The 20,400-nt window shown below is 43.0% G+C and overlaps 1 protein-coding gene across 2 annotated transcripts in view; it reads left to right on the top strand.

Annotated features, from left to right (window-relative positions):
* Positions 1–20,400, top strand: part of frem1a (Fras1 related extracellular matrix 1a) — a 410,320-nt gene that overhangs the window by 148,045 nt on the left and 241,875 nt on the right. For both annotated transcript variants that reach the window (XM_087996893.1, XM_043714338.2), the window contains exons 7-9: positions 1,921–2,029; positions 3,966–4,097; positions 8,100–8,444. In XM_087996893.1, coding sequence (XP_087853019.1) covers positions 1,921–2,029; positions 3,966–4,097; positions 8,100–8,444 — 586 coding nt within the window. The remainder of the gene's footprint in view (positions 1–1,920; positions 2,030–3,965; positions 4,098–8,099; positions 8,445–20,400) is intronic.

The following is a 20,400-nucleotide window of genomic DNA, read 5'->3' as shown; positions in this document are numbered from 1 at the left end:
TGTGACAGTGTTCATTTTTCCTCAACTGCAGGTTAGAGCTGATGCTGCTCATTCTTTCTGTCCACTTCATTCCCAGGCTGCCTGTACAATTTTTTTTTGTATGATCTATTGACCCTATGTTTAAAGGCTTTCTGATGTAACAACCAATTTGTTTTTGTATTTTTGAGGGCCTGCACCCTAATTTTTGCTTTCCCTTCAACCCCATAGTCTTGATCTTGGCATCCCATCAAAGGACTGCCTCATCTGTCTACTCCTAATTGTGGCTGTGGTGGTCCACGCAATGGGTTATGGATCATGTTATTAATGCCTTTCAGTTGACACCCAAGTAAGCCTGGAGAGATAGCACACGGTGTCTACTGGCATGATTGAGTACTGTGACCTGGGGAGACACATGATCTGCAGGGCTTTGCCCTTACAACAAACTCTTAAAATAAGTGAAGTTTTATCCTAAACATTTGATTTATGTTACATTGCCATTTAAAGGGATTGTTATGTTTTTAGTTTAATTAATTTGGCTTCATTTGGCTCACTCAATTTGTCAAGAATGTAAAGAAGCACAGGAACAGAACAGAGTCAGGGAATATATACTTGTAATGTTATACTCCTTGAATAAATCTGTTACAAGTCAGGACCAGGTCTGGTTTGTTCCTTTACCAAATGACTCTGTAACAGCAATTATATACAAAGTGATCTGAATTAGCTTTTTTTTGTAGTTTAAGGCCTCTTTAAGGCCTTCCGATGGATAGATATCCAGTTTTAATGCAGTTATCCAACCAGAAAGATCCAAGAGAACCTGAATGGAGCTAAAAAAAAAAGAAATACTAGAGATCACAGCAGGTGAGACAGCATCCATGGAGAGAGAGCAAGCTAACACTTTGAGACTACATGATTCTTCATTAGAGCTGAAGGATATTTTCACTCTGAAGAGTTATGTATACTCAAAATGTTAGCTTGCTCTCTCTTCAAGGATGCTATCTGGACCACTGTGATCTGCAGCATTTGTTGTTTTCAGCACAGATTCCAACATCCGCGGTAATTTACTCCTACAACTTGAATGAAGCATTTGTGAGTGGTAGATTAGATTAAATTACTTACAGTGTGGAAACAGGCCCTTCGGCACAACAAGTCCACACCGACCTGCCGAAGCGCACCCACCCAGACCCATTCCTCTACATTTACTCCTGCACCTAACACTACGGGCAATTTAGCATGGCCAGTTCACCTAACCTGCACATTTTTGGACTGTGGGAGGAAACCGGAGCACCCGGAGGAAACCCACGCAGACACGGGGAGAATGTGCAAACTCCACACAGTCAGTCGCCTGAGGCGGAAATTGAACCTGGGTCTTTGGCGCTGTGAGGCAACAGTGCTAACCATTGTGCCACTGTGCCGTCCATAGTGTCTGTGCCAATTTCCTGTTTTTACACCAAAAATGCAGCGTTCTATGGCTGCAAAGGGAAGATAAACATCTTTTACTGTTGTGATTGTATGTATATAAATTTGTGATCGTCCAAGAAGCATTAAGTTTATACCTTGAAAATAAATTCTCCATGTGTAAGATTAAATTTTATGGGTGATCTGTTAACATAGGTCTCTAACTGTTGGAAGTAGGAACTATGCACTTTCCATCTTAATGTTATAAATGTGGAGCATGTTTTTAAGTGGAGTGACCACAGAGTATTAGGTTGAAATCATTCTGCATCTTGACATGCTTAAGTTTAATTTATGGATGAGATGGACTTTTGCTTTTGCTTTCTGCAGTCTCTTGGGCTTGAGGTGTAGGATAGATTTCTGAGGTCCATAGCCATTTTGAAGTTTCTCTGACTCAAAAGTAGTGAGTAGGACTGTTGTCTTGGGCCTCTGGCACTCCTCCTGTTAAAATAATGGCTTGGATCTTGACTCTACTCCTTTCTATAACAGGTTGAATTTGAAGTTCACGACTTCTATTTCAGGAATAGTGCACCAATCATGGTGCACATCTCAATCAGAACAACTGATACTAATGCTCCCAGAGTTTCGTGGAACATGGGTGAGTGTCTATCCAGGTTTAATCTTTGACTATTGAATTTTGTCCACACAAGGTGTCAGGATATTAATTGCAATATCTTTTGCACAGCAGGCAGTTTAAAAGTATTTCACACCATAGTTTCTACTTTTGCTTATGTAAGATTGATTTAATTGGCTACTAGAGTTAATAACACTTGGCTCTAACTCATAGATAACTTTCCACACCTAACTCTACATCAAACTCTCACCTGAATCTTAGATCGACCTTTTTTTCCCAAATTAAAATGGGAGAACCTGTTAACAAGTGATTATAACCATCAAGCTGCTCATGCAATCCAGATTAATAAAACACGTCATAGAGTTACTCGTGGCAGCATGCTTATCATGACAATATTTTAATCAATCTTTAGTTACCTCAGCCTTCCTGGAGTTGGTGATATTTTAAGCTCCATTATTTTCACTTTTAACCAAGAATACAAGAATGTTTAAAATGACTTAGGTGCGCAACTGTGTAAACATTGCTTTCTTTCCCTGGTGAAAATAAGGTTCCTGAAGCAGCACACTGGATCTATCCATCAGCACTGTTCACACTGACATAACAATAGTGATGTTCATGCTTAATGGAACAGCTTTTATATCTCAATTTCCCACTATTTCCCTCCTATTCCTTTACCTCTCAGCTTTGACTTGCCAATCCAGACAAATTGTTGCAAATATTTTAACGATCCCCTGTATACATTCTCTATACAGATCAATAACTTCTAAAGAGATCCAAATTTCCTGTTGGATGGCTGGAAGGATAAACTAACAAAATTTCAAATCTTAAGACTTTTACTGAAACACACAAGCTAAAAACGACTTTGATGAAACACTTGAATAAAGGCAAAATACTGCAGATGCTAAATAATACTTTAAAAGGTAATTTATATTCTACCACAGTGAACAGGTTTTCTAATTTAACATTTACAAGAAGGGAAAATCTCCAGCCATGGTTTTACTTTCCCCTGTTCTTTAAATAGATACTCTATTCTACCAGAGCCATTTCAAAGTGATTCTCAGTTCTTGAGAATCTTTCCTTTTCCTTCTTTTCTCCATAACTCCCACTTTCCAAACTAACTTTAACATTGAGGGCAAATTAGAGCTGATTCCTTTCAGATAATCTTAGACTAACCTTCCAGTCTTGTGTAAACTCTTGTTAACCTGATCCCTTCAACCTGACTATGAGATCCTACCAACATTCTGACATGGTAAACCACAGAGACTTACTGTCTTTGTTGCTGTGCTCTCTTTCTCTTGGACCTTTGCGGACAATCTATCTGTGAGGTTCAGTGATACATTGATCCTTTAGTGGCTTTCTCTCAAAGCCCATCTCCATGGAAACATAAATCACATGGGTTTGTGTTCGGGTAAAATTAATCATTGTGTTCTTTTGTGTTCCAACTTTATAGTATCTTGAAAATAAATAGGTAATTTAAATTTTAATTGTTTATAAAAACTGACATTCTGAACCTCATCTTGGGACTTGAGACTTTGAAGATGAACATTGTCAGCTCAGATACTACATTCAATGATTATAGGTGTGAATCTCTTGCACTGCTTTCCCCATGAAGAAATCTAGGCCTCTCCTTCGAAGCCAACCTGGCTTGCTGTTGGCAGAATTGCAAACATTTCTTCATTTTGCGACACATTTTAGGCAGTCTCAAAACATAACCATCTTCTAAATCCTCACATTTGTAACAATATCTATTGAAAATTTTGATTTCTTTTATTCTATCATTTTTACCCACTTCTACAGCTTCTGCATGAATAGCATCTCACCATGTAGAAAACTCACATTGATAATTATATTAATATATAAATTGTAAGAATTTTGCCATTCCGGGAATCGTTTAGCCATTCACTAATAACAATGATAAAGTGAAGCTGAAGTTTTTTTTGTTTTGATTTTCACTATTCAGGACTTGACCTTTTGGAAGGCCAGTCTCGAACTATCACCTGGGAGCAGTTTCAGGTAGTGGATAATGATGCCCTCAGTGCAGTCCGTTTGATTACTGTGGATGGTTTACTACATGGGCGACTTACTGTAAGAGGTTAATGTCCATTTACCATTTCACTGTATATGAATGTTGGTGCATGTGTTCAATTCCCTGGAGCTACAAAATATGATGAAGACAGCACTGGAGATGTAACTCTGAACAAGAGCAAAGATTGGGTAAATTACTCATCTCCAGAAGTCAGACCTTTCAGAGTGGGGAACCTTTACCCAAATGTTAATTCTGCCTGTGTAAGCCTTGGTCATGCGCCAGTTTATTATTAGTCATGATGGACCTCAAAGCTGACTGATAGGATCCAATATTGGAAGATTTAGTATCCTTTTAATGTCATCTGAATGTAGTCCAGGGACTTTCAAACAACTTATTAAAGACCAGTCTTGAATCTGGAATCTTCTCAGTTTCTATTACTCTGGTACACACTATTTAATACAGAAGGATGCTCCAGAAATACTCCCATCCTCAATAATGAGGAGGCCAACACATCAGTTAACAATCATCATCATTTTTCACTTTAAACAAAGTAGGCAGCATGGTAGCTCAGTGGTTAGCATTGCTGCTTCACAGCACCAGGGACCTGGGTTCAATTCCTACCTTGAGGAGAAAGTGAGGTCTGCAGATGCTGGAGATCAGAGCTGGAAATGTGTTGCTGGAAAAGCGCAGCAGGTCAGGCAGCATCCAGGGAACAGGAGAATCGACGTTTCGGGCTAAATTGTCCATTGTGTCAGGTACATTAGTCAGGGGTAAATGTAGGGGATTGGGTTGCTCTTTGGAGGGTCGGTGTGGAGTTGTTGGGCTGAAGGGCTTATGCCCGAGACGTCAATTCTCCTGTTCCTTTGATGCTGCCTGACCTGCTGCGCTTTTGCAGCAACACATTTTTAAGCTCTGATCTCCAGCATCTGCAGTCCTCACTTTCTCCTAAAGAATTCCTACTCCATGATCCTTGGGCTGCATGTGTGTTCAAGTCTCATGTTAATTCTGCTGTAGTCAGCAGGATTCCACAGCACAGGCACTAAATCTTTGTGCCTGGCTGAGATGGAGTAGATGAAAATGGCAATGTCTATGAAGGAAGCTGAATTTGCTCCAGAGTCAGTTCTAGTAATGATGGAGGAAAACATAGAAATAAAAAACATAGAATCTCTATTGTGCCCAAAGACACCGTTCGGCCCATCGCATCTGGACCAACCTTGTGAACAGCAGTTGACCCAGAGCCAATCCCCACCCTACCCCCATAACCTCACATGTACCATGACTAATCCACCTAACCTACACATCCCTAGACAGTATGGAGTAATTTAGCACAGCCAATCTTTGGATTGTAGAAGGAAAGCAGAGAACCCAGTGGAAACCCATAGAGACACCAGGAGATCATGCGAGCTCCACATAGACAATTGACCAAGGCTGGAATGAACCTGAGTCCCTTGTGCTGTGCTAATCACTGAGTCACTCTGCTGTCTGTAATCAGACTTTTCGGCCAGATGTAGGCAAAGGCTTCCCACGAGTATTCCCTTCACGCTACAAAGCAAGTGGTTGCAGTGGTCAGATATTCTATGTGCCGATGATTAGGACACTGGACCCATTTAGGGGAACATCAGAAACAGTCAATGATCAAGGAGTTGAAGACTGGATTGCGGACATGTGGCATGTAGCCAAGGGCCTCAACATGAATGAGAAGACAGTGTTCGCTGTGGAACATCGGTGTGGGAAAGCCCACCGGGAAATTCTGGTAGGTGATACAGATGTTCAAGGAAGTCCACAGAGTATAAGAGCTCAAGGTTTTGGAGCTAGCATATTGGTATGGATAGAGAACTGGCTGATGGACAGGAAACAGCGAGTGAGGATCAGGAGTTCTTTTTCAGATTGGCATCCTGTAACCAATGGAGTTCCACAGGGATCAGTTTTGGAATCACACCTGCCCACAATATTTATAAATGACTTGCAAGAAGGAAATGAATGTGCTGTAACCAAGTTTGTAAATGACATTGGCTTGGCCACTTTTGGAATACTGTGTTCAATTCTGGTCTCCCTGCTGTAGGAAAGATGTTGTCAAATTGAGAGGGTTCAGAAAGGATTTACAAGGATTTTGCCAGGGTTGGAGGGTTTGAGCTTTAAGGAGAGGCTGAAAAGGCTGGTGCTATTTTCCCTAGAGCGTCAGAGGCTGAGACGTGATGTTATAGAAGTTTATAAAATCATGCGGGTCGTAGATAGGGTAAATAGCCAAGTTCATTTTCCCAGCGTAGGCGTGTCCAGAACTAGAGGGCAGAGGTTTAAGCTGAGAGGGGAAAGGTTTAAAAGGGATCTAAGAGGAACTTTTTCATGTGCTTGTATGAAATGAGTTGCCAGAGGAAGTAATGGAGGCTTGTATAGCTACAACATTTAGAATGGGCGTATGAAGAGAAAGGATTAAGAGGGCTATAAGCTGAATGCTGGTAAATAAAACTAGATTTATCTAGGATATTTGGTCGGCATGGACAAGTTGCTCCAAAGGGTCTGTTTCTATGCCATATATCTCCATGACATTATGTGATTCACTAGAATTGTTCCAGATATAAGAAACTTCAGTTATGAGGATAGATGGAAGAAGCCTGAGAGGAGATCTTATCTGAAGTTTTCAAAATCATGAGCAGGCTAGGCAGAGTAGATCAGGTTAAACAAAAATAAAAGGGCATAGATTTTTTAGTGTAAATGATGCAGTAGCATTATGAGAAAAGCCTGTTGTTGTGGTTATGTTCGCCGAGCTGGGAATTTGTGTTGCAGACGTTTCGTCCCCTGTCTAGGTGACATCCTCAGTGCTTGGGAGCCTCCTGTGAAGTGCTTCTGTGATCTTTCCTCCGGCAATTGTAGTGGTTTGAATCTGCCGCTTCTGGTTGTCCGTTCCAGCTGTCCACTGCAGTGGCCGGTATATTGGGTCCAGGTCGATGTGCTTGTTGATTGAATCAGTGGATGAGTGCCATGCCTCTAGGAATTCCCTGGCTATTCTCTGTTTGTCTTGCCCTATAATAGTAGTGTTGTCCCAGTCAAACTCATGTTGCTTGTCATCTGCATGTGTGGCTACTAAGGATAGCTGGTCGTGTTGTTTCGTGGCTAGTTGGTGTTCATGGATGCGGATCGTTAGCTGTCTTCCTGTTGGTTTTGCTCATGCCGGGTATGATGTTATGTTTCCCCTCCTCTCTCTGTTCCGACCCTTCATGGTTTTGAACAACTCTATCAAATCTCTTCCTCCTCTTCACTTCACAATGAAAAACAACCTCTGTTTTCCAATCAGTCCACCTAACTGAAGTTCCTCACCTCGGAACCATTCTCAAAAATATTTTCTGAACTATCACTAAAGTCTTCACATCCTTTCTAGAAGTGGTGGTTCAAACGTTGAATACAATACTCTGCTTAAGGGCAATTCAGTATTTATTTTTCCAAAGGTAATTGTAACAACTTTGCCTTTATACCCTATATTTCTGTTTATAGAGACCAGGATTCCAAATCTGTTGCAGTTATTTTTGCAACCTGCCACACACTGAGGTGTGCATATATCCCAATGGTGCTCTCCTCAATCTTTCAACCATAATATACCATGCCACACTTTTATGTGTTCAATCTCATCTCCACCCATTCGGTGATTGGTTTCTTCTTGAAGTCTAATTGTTACATCCTCACAGCTGTGTGTGGGGAAGATATGGTTGGCAGTAGTGGACTTTTAAAGGCCACAGGGTGTCCAACAAGATGGGTTCTGTCCTAAATTGAAGAAGCGCACTCAGATTAGCAGAATGGTCTGCACACACAGCGATATCAATCGTACTGGTGAAATGCCATGTGCAGCAGGGAGAGATTTTTTGCTGGCAGCAAAAGCTCATGGGCATCTAACATCCCTATCCACTCAACCATTTCTTTTTTTGGCCTTTTTCTACTTTCAACCCAGTCTTTTCATGTCTGTTGCTGCAGAAACCCCTGCCTACTCTCCTAATTATAGAATCCCTGAGGTATAGCTTATTAATAAAGTTGGATGGAAATTGATCCACTAGTTAATGTCATTTCTGTCATTTCCAGGTGGAAAAGGTTTTATGTTTACAGTCGATGACATCAAGTCTGGCGTTGTTCATTACCATCATGATGACAGTGACTCCACAAATGACTTCATTGTATTTCGAATTTTTGATGGTAATCATAGCACCCGGCACAAATTTCCCATTAACATCCTTCCAAAAGATGATAGCCCTCCATTCCTCATCAACAATGTCATCCTGGAACTTTATGAGGACCAGGAAATCCAGATTGAGAAGGTAATGCTTCAAGCCTCGGACATGGACTCAAGTGATGATTACATCCTCTTCAAAATCATCAAACCCCCTCAGGCTGGAGAAATTCTGAAAAGAACAGCTCCTGAACTGTCAGGTATTTGTTGAAATAGATTTTGATGATGTGGAATCAAATGTGTAACTGTTTTATTTTGTTATTGAATTTTAATTCCTCTGCCAGATATGGGCTGGGGAGGTGGGAGTAGAGATCAGGGCTTGGAGCTGGAAATGTGTTGCTGGAAAAGCGCAGCAGGTCAGGCAGCATCCAGGGAACAGGAGAATCGACGTTTCGAGCATAAGCCCTTCTTCAGGAATTCAGCCCTGAAGAAGGGCTTATGCCCGAAACGTCGATTCTCCTGTTCCCTGGATGCTGCCTGACCTGCTGCGCTTTTCCAGCAACACATTTCCAGCTTCAATTCCTACCTTGGGCAATTGTGTGGAGTTTGCAAATCCTCCTGGTGTCTACGTTGGTTTCTTCTGGTTACTCCAGTTTCCTCCCACAATCCAAAGATGTGCAGGTCAGGTGAATTCGCCATGATAGATTTACCATAGTTTTAGGTGCATTAGTCAGGGGTAAATATAGGATAAGGGAATGGCTCTGGGTGGGTTATTCTCCAGAGGGTTGGTGTGGACTTGTTGGGCTAAATGGACTGTTTCCATACTATAGGGAATCTAATCTAAAAGAAGTGCTGAGTGGTTAATGTCTCTTGGCCTCTTCCAGAGTCCCCAGCATCGCAGATGTGAGTTTTCAACCAATTTTGATTTACCAAACATGGTATCAAGAGATAGTTAAATGCACTTCAAGGGCTGTGGGCCTTGACAACATTCCAACAATTGTACTCAAGACTTGTGCTCTAGAACTATCTGCACCCTTAGCTAAGCTGTTCCAGTACAGCCATAAAATTGGCATCCACCAGAAAAAAAATGGAAAATTTCCCAAGTATGTTCTATGCACAAAAAGCAGAACGAATCCAACATGGCCAATTTCCACCCCATCAGTCTACACTTGATCATCAGTAAAGTGATGGAAAGTGTCATCAACAGTGCTATTAAGTAGCTCACCCATAGCAATATTCTACCCACTGATGCTCAATTTGGGTTCTTCTAGTGGTCCTGACCTCTTGACAGCCTTGGTTCAAATGAGAACAAAAGAGTATAATTCTAGAAGTTGGTGAGAGTGACTGCACTTGACATAAAAGCTGAGTGTAACATCAAGGAACTTTTGCAAAATTGGAGTAAATGGAAATGGGGGAAAAGCCCTCCACTGTTTCGAGTCATACGTTGCACAAAGGAAGATTATCGATGGTCAGTCATCTCACCAAAGGATATCTCTCTGGGAGTTCCTGAGGGTAGTGGCCATCTTCAGTTGCATCACCATGTCTCCATCATAATACCAGAATTGGGGATGTTCACTGATGAATAACACAGATACTGAAGCAGTCCATGTCCAAGTGAAGCAAGACATAGACAATATCCTGGTTTGGGCTGATAAGTAGCAAGTTACATTCGTGCCACATAAATGACAATCAGCTGAACAGAATTAACCAAATAAGTATGGTGGTCACAACAATATGTTGGAGGTAGTGAATTCTATGGTGAGTAACTCTACTCTGACTCCCCAAAGTCTATCCACCGCTTACACGTTAGGTGTATAATGGAGGACTCCCCAGTTGCCTAGAATTCAAGCAGTTCCAACATCATTTGAACTTGGCATTTATACTGGATAATACAGACTGCTTTGTTGGCACCTCATTCACTATCTACATTATTCCCATACTTCATCACCAAGGCGCAATAACAGTAATGTGTACCATATACAACACATACCACAGTAATTCATAAAGGCTCTATTGACAGCACCTTCCAAACCTACAAACTCTTGCCACCTCATAGGTCAACGACTACAAATACATTTGTCAGAATCTTCACAGCCCAAGCCTATGGGCATTGGTGAGTTGATTGGGAAAATATGGCCAGATCAGAAAGATGAGATTGCCGGTATCGGGAGAAAGAAAGTCTGATTCAGCAAACAAGCTTTGAACAGTGCAATACAAATCTCATTCATGCATATCAAGAGAGCTATTTTCTTGCCATTATTACCTAATCTCTCCTTATTAATCTCTCCTCTATTCTACCCACTGCTGAATAGAAACTAAATTGTGACAATCCCCAAAATGAAATTGAGTGGATATCGGTGAGTCCAGTTGGCCACTTGATCCTCTAGGTGTTCATCTTGAACACCATTCATCAACATCTTGGGGTGCACTCCATGGGGTAGCAGCCAGACTTGTACAGCCTCGCTCTAATCATGGCCCATCTTTGGCTCACTTACAAATCAGTTCTGGATTTCAATGCTGCACTTCAGTATACACTTGTACCTCTCATTGCAATGGTGTTACCAGGACATTTCGTGCACAAGGACAAAGGATTGGACCAGGGTGTATCTCTGGACTCTTTGCCTGCTTTCTTCATGCTCAATCCCTTGTGCCTACATTGATGCTATCTGTGTCTCTGGCTTCCCGTTTTGTCCTATTTCCCCTCAACCAGAGATTAAAGGCTGAAAGTACTTCTGGCGAGACTTGCCTTCTAGTACATACATAAAGCCCTAAATGGACATAGTTGTCAGCAATGATCAGTCAAGAGGGTGGATAATTTGCCATACATCACTATGCTGCATATGATTCAACCAAATGGCTACACCTCAAAGTCTAAGGTAAATAGTCCTTAGTGAAGTCAAGCCTTCGCTCAGGAATCCAGCAGTCCAGGTCACTGCAATCCACAGACTCAGCTACAGTCAGTCCTATAGGTTCAATTCAATCTGCGCTTGGTTTCATGTCAGAGAGCCACTAGAGGTCAATCAGGGCCCTGGTCATCTATAAGTCATGATGTTCATCTGAGGCAGTCAAGTGAGTGTGCCACACTCAGTCCTGGTGTCAGCTCAGTGAAAGTCGAGGATATTATCTGGGTCACTGCTGTGGATAGGAAACATGGGGATGTCAGTTTTGTGGCATTGGAGGCAACAGGCTGAGATGCAGAGGAGACATTAATTATGAAGGGGAAAACTCAATATAATCTGGGTGAGAGATGATATTGCAATGGAAGGGATGGGTTACTGCCAGGGACCCATTCGCAGTCATAACCACCCTGGCATTGACGAGGGGTCAGTCCACTTACAATGGTTGACATGGCTGAGCTGGACAGGGAGACCAAGGATTTGATTTAATTTATTGTAGTCATGCATCTCAGTGCAGTGAAAAGCTTTGTTTTGGAAGCAGTGCATGCAGGTCATAGCAAACAAGGGCATGCAGATCAAAGGATGCTTAGACAAAGTGAGATGGGTTTTGGGGTGTGGTGATTGGTTTATTGTACACCAGCTCCCTGGTTCTGAAACTGGACTTATGTAAGAGAAATCTCGATTGTCCAAAAGACGTGGGCAGGGAGTATTTCATTTGGTTACTCGAAGTCCAGATAATCGAATGTTGGACAACATAATTTAGCCAAGCGTCGAGACCTTGCAATCTTGCCAGATAATTCGATATTTGGATAATCGAATGTCGGATAATCGAGGTTCTTCTATAGTGTGATGTGGTGTGGTGAAAACTACAGGAGGCAGATGCTTCAGAGGTAAAGGAAACTCTGATTATAACAAGCAAAATTGAAAATATGTACAATAAGTTGAAAAAAAAAGAGTATTTCAAAAAGCCCAATGTTATGCATCAAACGAAGTGAGACTTATCTAACAGCTAACTCGCACCCAATTAAACTTTGCAGCCCCAACTTGGTGCTGTGGGTTTAAAATAACAGAAAGCTGTTAATTACTGGGTGTCAGCGAAAAGGAGAGAGAGAGAAAAAAACGCTAATCCCGGAGACCTATCCTGCTTCCTTTCTCTCCGGAGGCCCTGCACCGCCAGCACTGAAGCCCACCCTTCCTAACTAAAAACTGAGTTGGGACTGAGGGTCTTGGTGACCTTATGTTCACCCCTGAAATGGCTTCTGTTGATTTAGATGGAGGTGGATGTCGCTGGCACTGCCGCGGTCGGAATCTCAGCTCTCTGGTCACTCCTTATCAGTACATAAAGGTTCGTGGATGGATCATTTGCTCTCTTTCTTTTCTTTGACTCACTGCAACAAGGCTATGGCTGATTCTAGATTAGATTAGATTAGATTAGATTACTTACAGTGTGGAAACAGGTCCTTCGGCCCAACAAGTCCACACCGCCCCGCCGAAGTGCAACCCACCCATACCCCTACATTTACCCCTTACCTAACACTACGGGAAATTTAGCATGGCCAATTCACCTGATCTGCACATCTTTGGACTGTGGGAGGAAACCGGAGCACCCGGAGGAAACCCACGCAGACACTGGGAGAATGTGCAAACTCCACACAGTCAGTCGCCTGAGGCTGGAATTGAACCCGGGTGTCTGGCGCTGTGAGGCAACAGTGCTAACCACTGTGCCACTGTGCCGCCCATAGCTGTTAACAATGGTGATAGCTAGACAATATGTTGAAGGTGTTAGCCCCCTGTGTTCTCTGTCTATGATCTGATGTTTAGATTCTCTTGACTCTGGCCAAAGCTCTTGCTGAATCAAATCTCCCTTCGAGATTAGGGTTTCCCAGTTATACTAGGAGAAAGTGAGGACTGCAGATGCTGGAGATCAGAACTGAAAAATGTGTTGCTGGAAAAGCGCAGCAGGTCAGGCAGCATCCAAGGAGCAGGAGAATCGACGTTTCAGGCATAAGCCTTTCTTCAGGAATGCCCTGAAGAAGTGCTTATGCCCGAAACGTCGATTCTCCTGCTCCTTGGATGCTGCCTGACCTGCTGCGCTTTTCCAGCAACACATTTTTCAGTTTCCCAGTTATACTCACTGTTGGTTCCCCTTATCTCCCTCTAAATCTGGATTTGATTACTGAGCTTTTGACCCTCCTCTCGGGGCTCTGAGTATCCTCCTGACTATTAGATGAGGTGTGAACGGTTCTTCAACAGAAGTGAATGGGTTTCCGATAGTTTGAATGTCCAGTATTTTTTTCTTGGATGGATGTAAGTTAAAGTTTTGCCATTAGTGTAAGGCCTTCTCATTCAAAGGTGAACAGGGTTGCATGTACTACAGTGGTGTGGAATGTTCAGTATCTCTGCATCTGAGCAAACTGATTAAAAGTTGAAAATCACACAACACCAGGTTATAGTCCAACAAGTTTAATTGGAAGTACACTAGCTTTTGGAGCGACGCTCCTTCATCAGGTGATTGTGGAGGGCTCGATCGTAACACAGAATTTATAGCAAAAATTTGCAGTGTGATGTAACTGAAATTATACATTGTCTATGAGTCACATGAGTACCTGCCATGTACAAGATGGGAGGTGTTCCCACACGTAATAGTGGTATCTATATCCATAATCTGACACAATCTCACTTTTTAGATTAGAATCAATCTAAACATCAGGTCATAGACAGAGAACACAGGGGGCTAACACCTTCACCATATTGTCTAGCTATCACCATTGTTAACAGCTAACCCGAGAATGCAACTTTTAAAAAAAGGGTTTTGTGATTTACACATGAAAGAAGTGAAACTATCACTGTATTCTAACAGATGAAAGGCTTAACAGACAATCAATTCTTCAATGTATAATTTCAGTTACATCAAACTGCAAATTTTTGCTATAAATTCTGTGTTACGATCGAGCCCGCCACAATCGCCTGATGAAGGAGCGTCGCTCCGAAAGCTAGTGTGCTTCCAATTAAACCTGTTGGACTATAACCTGATGTTGTGTGATTTTTAACTTTGTACACCCCAGTGCAACTCCGAATCATGATTAAAAGTTGAGTAGTTTTGTAGGCTCCAGAATGTCTCAGTTGTTTGCTCTTAGGCTGATGTTCATTGTTTTCAGCTGAGGTATTTGTGGGGGTCTCCCTTTAATTTTATAAGCTAAATCCCTGTTCCAGACAGCTGCCCTGAGGCTTGCTTATTTTCTAGTCTGTCTCCTAATGAAGGAGCAGTGCTCCGAAAGCTAGTGCTTCCAATTAAACCTGTTGGACTATAACCTGGTGTCGTGTGATTTTTAATTTTGTACACCCCAGTCCAACACTGGCATCTCCAAATCATGTCAGCCAAAGAGCTCAGTGAACTTTAGTTCAAATGTGAATTCAACAAACTCATGTCCCAAGTTCAGAGGATTTTAGTCCAGGATATTCTGATGGGGATTTTTGCTCCACCTTACAGGATGGAATAGCTTGCTTCCACACTGTAGGGATTCTATGATTCTATAAGAAAGTGAGGACTGCAGATACTGGAAGTCAGAGTCAAAACGTGTGGCACTAGAAAAAATACAGCAGGTCAGGCAGCATCTGAGGAGCAGCAGAATTGACGTTTGGGCATAAGCCTTTTATCAGGAATGTGGTGGGGCGGAAGAGGTCTAAGAGATAAATAGGAGGGTGGGATTGGGAGTGGGGTTGAGGGAGTTGGGAAGATGATAGGTGGATGCAGCTGGGGGCTGATAGTCATAGGTCAGAGGGGAAGGAACATGGTCAGGTAGGATAGTTCAAGACGGCAGTGCCAATTTGAGGGGTTGGATCTGGGATGACATGGGGAGGGGAAGGGAAATGAGGAAACTGGTGAAGTTGACGTTGATGCCATGAGGTTGGAGGGTCCCGAGGCAGAAGATGAGATGCTCTTCCTCCAGGTGGCATAGATTTGGCGGTTGAGGAGGCCCAGGACTCGCATATCCTTGGAGGAGTGTGACAGGGAGTTGAAGTGTTTGGCCACAGGGTGATGGGGTTTCTTGGTGTTTGTGTCCCAGAGATGTTCACTGAAACATTGTGAGTTGGCATCCTGTCTTCCCAATGTAGTGGAGACCATATCAAGTGCAACTGACACCATAGATATGATGCTTGGATGTACAGGAAAATCTCTGCCACATGTGGAAGGATCGTTTGGAGCCTTGTGCAGGGGTGAGGGGGAAGGTATGAGTGCAGGTTTTACACCTCTTGCGGTGACCAGGGAAGATTCTGGAAATGGAGGGTGTGTGGTTGCGGTGGGGGTGGACCTAACAAGGGAGTTGCGGAGGGAACGGTTTCTGCGGAATGTAGTTAGGGGTAGGGAGGGAAATATATATCTGGTAGTGGTGTCTCATTGTAAGTGACGGAAATGGTGGAGGATAATGTGGAAGGTGAGGATCAGGAGTGTTCTATCTTTGTTGTGAAGGGATGGGTGGGGTTCAACGGCAGAGGTATGAGAAATGGAGGAGTTGTGCTGGAGGGCATTGTTGAACATGTTAGAGGGAAAATTGTGATCCTTGAAATAGGAGGCCATCTGGGATGTCTTGGGGTAGAATTGCTCCTCATGAGATGGAGGAATTGAGAGTAAGGGATAGCATTTTTCCAGGAGTGGGGATGGGAGGAGGTGTAGTTCAGGTAGCTGTGGGTGTCAGTAGGTTTGAAGTAGATGTCCATGTTGAGTCAGTTGTCGGAGATGGAGTTGGAGATGTCCAGGAAGGATAGGGGGGTGTCAGAGATGGTCCTTGTCAGAAGTCAGGGTGGAGGTGTTAGTGTAATGGATGAACTATTCAACTTCCTTATGGGATCATGAGGCAGTGCTAATATAGTCATTGATGTACTGGAGGGAACGTTGGATGTGGTGGTGGTGTAACTATAGAAGATAGACTGTTCCCATAACCTACAACGAGGCATGCATAGCTGGGTCCCGTGCAGATTCCCATGGCTACTCCTCTGGTCTGATGAAGTGGGAGGATTCGTAGGAGAAGTTGTTGATGGTGAGTACCAGTTCCGCCAATCAAATGAGTGTGTCGGTGAAGGGGGACTGGTTAGGTCAGAGGGAGAGACAGAAACAGTGGGCTCGTAGGCTTTCACCATGGGAGATGGACGTATATAGGGACTGGATATCTATGGTGAAGATGAGCTGTTGGGGCCAGGGAATTGAAAGTCATGGAGGAGGTAGAGAGCGTGGATAGTGTGCCAAACGTACGTGGGGAGATCCTGAACCAAGGGGGACAGGACAGAGTCAAATTATGAGGAGATAAGTTCAGTGGGGCAGGAGCAGGTGGAAACAAGAGGTCAACTGGAGCAGTCAGGTTTATGGATTTTGGTTAAGAGTTAGAACTGGGAAGTGCAGGGTTACGGAATTCCTTCATCCCACTATTCTCCCAGGTTGATGAGTATTCATTGCGACACTGAAATTTTCTTTAGCTGTCTCTGACTCCGTGCGTACTTACCCTCAGCCCACCCCCACCTTCCTATTTATCTCTCACCCTCTCTTGCTCCCCCCGCCCCCCCAACATTGCTGATGAAAGGTTATGCCCAAAACATTGATTCTTTTGCTCCTCGGATGCTGCCTGACCTGCTGTGCTTTTCCAAAACCATACTTCTCTGATTCTATGTGCAGAGAAGCTTTCTGCACAGTTCAACGATATAAAGAAACGGTGTGTGAATGTTTCCAACTGAATAACATGTGCAGTTGTCCTAGTGTTCCAGTGTCAGCAAACACTGCTTTCTCGGACAACAGCTTAATTGGTTTCCAACAAGCTGTGCAAGCAGGATATTGATGCCGATTTTTCGCAGGATATGTGTTGCTTGTTACATAGATACAACTAAGTAGTTTAACACCTGCTTGAACCTTTTTACCGTTGGGCCACTCACCTCAGCCTCCATCACAAGAATCATTTAACCTACTGACACCAATGACACTATGGAAAACATGGCCTACAAATGCCTGCAACTCACCCATTCTTTTTTGTCAGACTCCAAGCATTGAACGAAAAACTATCCAATCTCGTCAAATTCCCTTGTGCCTTAACTGGCCTTCCTGATTCACTTGCTATCACTTCCAATATCAGCCATTCATTTTCCACTGCTGAACATTCTCTTGATCCCACCTCCCTGCCAAGTTAGTTTAAACTCTCCCCAATGACACTAGCAAAGTATTGGATGCCGGTGCTATTCTGGTTCAGAAGAAAACATCCACCTTGTACAGATCCTACTGCTCGCAAGAACAATCCTAATGTCCCAGAAGACTAAAGCCCTCCCTCCTGCACCATTTCTTCAGCTATACATTCATCTGGACTAACCTCAGTTGTGGCACCAGACGTAACCCAAAGATTACTACCTTTCCAGCCATAGAGTCATAGAGATGTACAGCACAGAAACAGACCCTTCGGTCCAACTCGTCCATGTTGACCAGATATCCCAACCCAATCTAGTCCTACCTGCCAGCACCTGGCCCATATCCCTCCAAACCCTTCCTATTCATATTCCCATCCAGATGCCTTTTAAATGTTGCAACTGTACTAGCCTCCACCACTTCCTCTGGCAGCTCATTCCATACACGTACCACCCTCTGAATGAAAAATTTGCCCCTTAGGTCTCTTTTATATCTTTCCCCGCTTACCTGAAACCTGTGCCCTCTAGTTCTGGACTCCCCCACCCCAGGGAAAAGACTTTTTCTATTTATCCTATCCATGCCCTCATGATTTTATGAACCTCTATAAGGTCACCCCTCAGCCTCCAACGCTTCAGGGAAAACAGCCCCAGCGTGTTTAACCTCTCCCTGTAGCTCAAATCCTCCAACCCCAGCAACATCCTTGTAAATCTTTTCTAAACCCTTTCAAGTTTCATAACATCTTTCTGACACTGTCCTTTAATCTGCTTAGCTTCCTAAATTCTACTTTCAGAAACTCAACTTTTTTACTATCTATGTCATCAGTACCAATATGTACCACATCCTCTGTCTGTTTGCCCTCCCCCTTCAGCCATTCAGTGAAACTTATGTCTGTTTCCCTCCATTTAATTCCATCCCACTATAGCCCTGCAGCACTTTTTCCTCCCTTCTTGTGTAGCAGACCCAACCATTGTTCCATGATGTCTTCTCCCCCAAGATATCTCTTCAAAACTGTATATCTTTTAGAGAGGTAGTTGGCCACAATGGACTCCTGCACTACCCAGCTCCCTCTACTCTGCCTGGTTGTCACCCATGTCCTTTCTGCCTGTCCCATCTGCACCTGTGGTGTGACCAGTTCACTGAAAATACTATTCACAACTTGCTCAGCATCATGGATGCACCATCGTGAATTCAGCTTCAGTTTCAAAGTGAAGTTCTATACCGTTAGTAAATCTATATAGAGTCATAGAGTCTGTACAGCATGGAATCAGCCCCTTTGATCCAACTCATCCATTCTGACCAGATATCCTAAATTAGTCGAATCACATTTTCCAGCATTTGGCCGATATCCCTCTAAACCCTTCCTATTCATGCACCCATCCAGATGCCTTTAAAGTGTTGTAATTATGCCGGCATCCACCACTTCCTCTGGCAGCTTATTCCATACATGCACCACTCTCTGTGTGAAAAAGCTACCCCATAAGCCCCTTTCATATCTTTCCCAACTGTGCCCTCAAGTTTTGGACTCCGGTACTCTGCGGAAAAGACCTTAGCTATTCACCCTATCCATGCCCTTCATGATTTTATAAACCTTTATAAGGTCACTCTTCAGCCTTTAATGCTCCAGGGAAAATAGCCACAGCCCATTCTCTTAGCACAAACCTTCCAGTCCTGGCAATATTCTTGTAAATCTTTTCTGAACCCTTTTCAAGTTTTACAACATCCTTCCTATAGCAGGGAGACCAGAATTGAATGCAGTATTCCAAAATTGGCCCAACCAATGTTTATTTTTCATAGAGTTAGGAAGACTCCTTAACCTTAACTCCCTGCTATAGGAAGGGAACTGTATGCAGACATCCCAGCCCCATTCCAACAGGTCCAGCTTTTATCAACAGGTTATAATTGACAGAAGGAAACTAGGACTCAGTACAACTATTCAAGCCAAACCTCGTCAATTCCTCATCCCTTTTCAACATTCTCAATGGAATCAGCCTCCACCACCTGATCGAGATCTCAAAAGGCCTTTTGAGGGGGAACAAAATCTCCCCAACTCCATGGTTTGCTAATCATTTTCTGATTACTCTATCTGTACTGCTCTTGGAGAAAACCTATTAGATTTTATCAAAAATTGTGACTGCTGAAAATCAGAAACACAAACAGAAATTTCTGGAAAAACTCAGCAGATCTGGCAGCATCAATACAGAGAAAGCAGACTTAATGTTTCAGCTCCAGTGACCTTTATTCAAAACACTTCAGAACAACTTCTCCTTTATTTCCACTCATTCTCTTCAGATGGGCCAAGTGCTGGTAAATGGGACAAGATTAATGTAGGATGTCTGGTCGGCATGGATGAGTTGGACCGAAGGGTCTGTTTATGTGCTATACATCTCTATGACTATGATTCTATAGTTACTTATTAAAACAACTATTTGTATTCAAGGAGAGAAAAGAGCTGACGTTTTGAGTCTAACTGACCCTTTGTCAAAACTTTGACAAAGCCTCCATCAGGTCACCCCTCAGCCCTCTGATACTCCAGGAATAAATAGCCAGCTTATTCAGCCTCTCTCTATAGTTCCAACCCTGGCACGACCCTTGTAAATCTTTTCTGAGCCTTTTCAAGTCTCACAACATCCTTCCTTTAGGAGGGAGATGAGAATTGCACGCAATATTCCAGAAGTTCAAACATTAAAGTATAGCTAATAGGTTTTTTTAATCAATCTTGTTTTTACTTGTGGCATTTACTTGGAACATTATTTTAGTTCATCTAACATGGTTTTAAAATGCCATGTGGATGAGCAAGGGTGGGTCATTTATTGGTAGCAAGTTGGGACAAAGTCTGTAAAAGGGCTATAAAGAAACATGAGATGGATAGAAGAACACAGGTCGGCATGTATAGGGCATCAGGAGAGGGAATGAGAAGGCATGCATGGTAAAGAAAAGACAGATGTTTTGAGATTTACTTTTAACGTGGGATGAAGTCATGGGATGGAGCTCTCCACTGAACTACTCCTTACAGTTTGCACCATCTCTGGAAGTCAGGAACATTTGCTCTATAGGAACAATAGGTAAAGTGCCCTCCCCCTTCCTTCATTTCCTGACATATTGTTAGTAGAGGGCTCACTGTCACTTTTTGTTTGAAGGGGAAGCCTTTTCAAATGG

This window comes from Chiloscyllium plagiosum, unplaced genomic scaffold (assembly GCF_037043375.1).
Source record: "Chiloscyllium plagiosum isolate Xiang-an unplaced genomic scaffold, Cpla_swu_hap1 HiC_scaffold_2, whole genome shotgun sequence".
Classification (NCBI taxonomy): domain Eukaryota; kingdom Metazoa; phylum Chordata; class Chondrichthyes; order Orectolobiformes; family Hemiscylliidae; genus Chiloscyllium; species Chiloscyllium plagiosum.
This window is presented reverse-complemented; position numbering and strand designations above follow the sequence as displayed.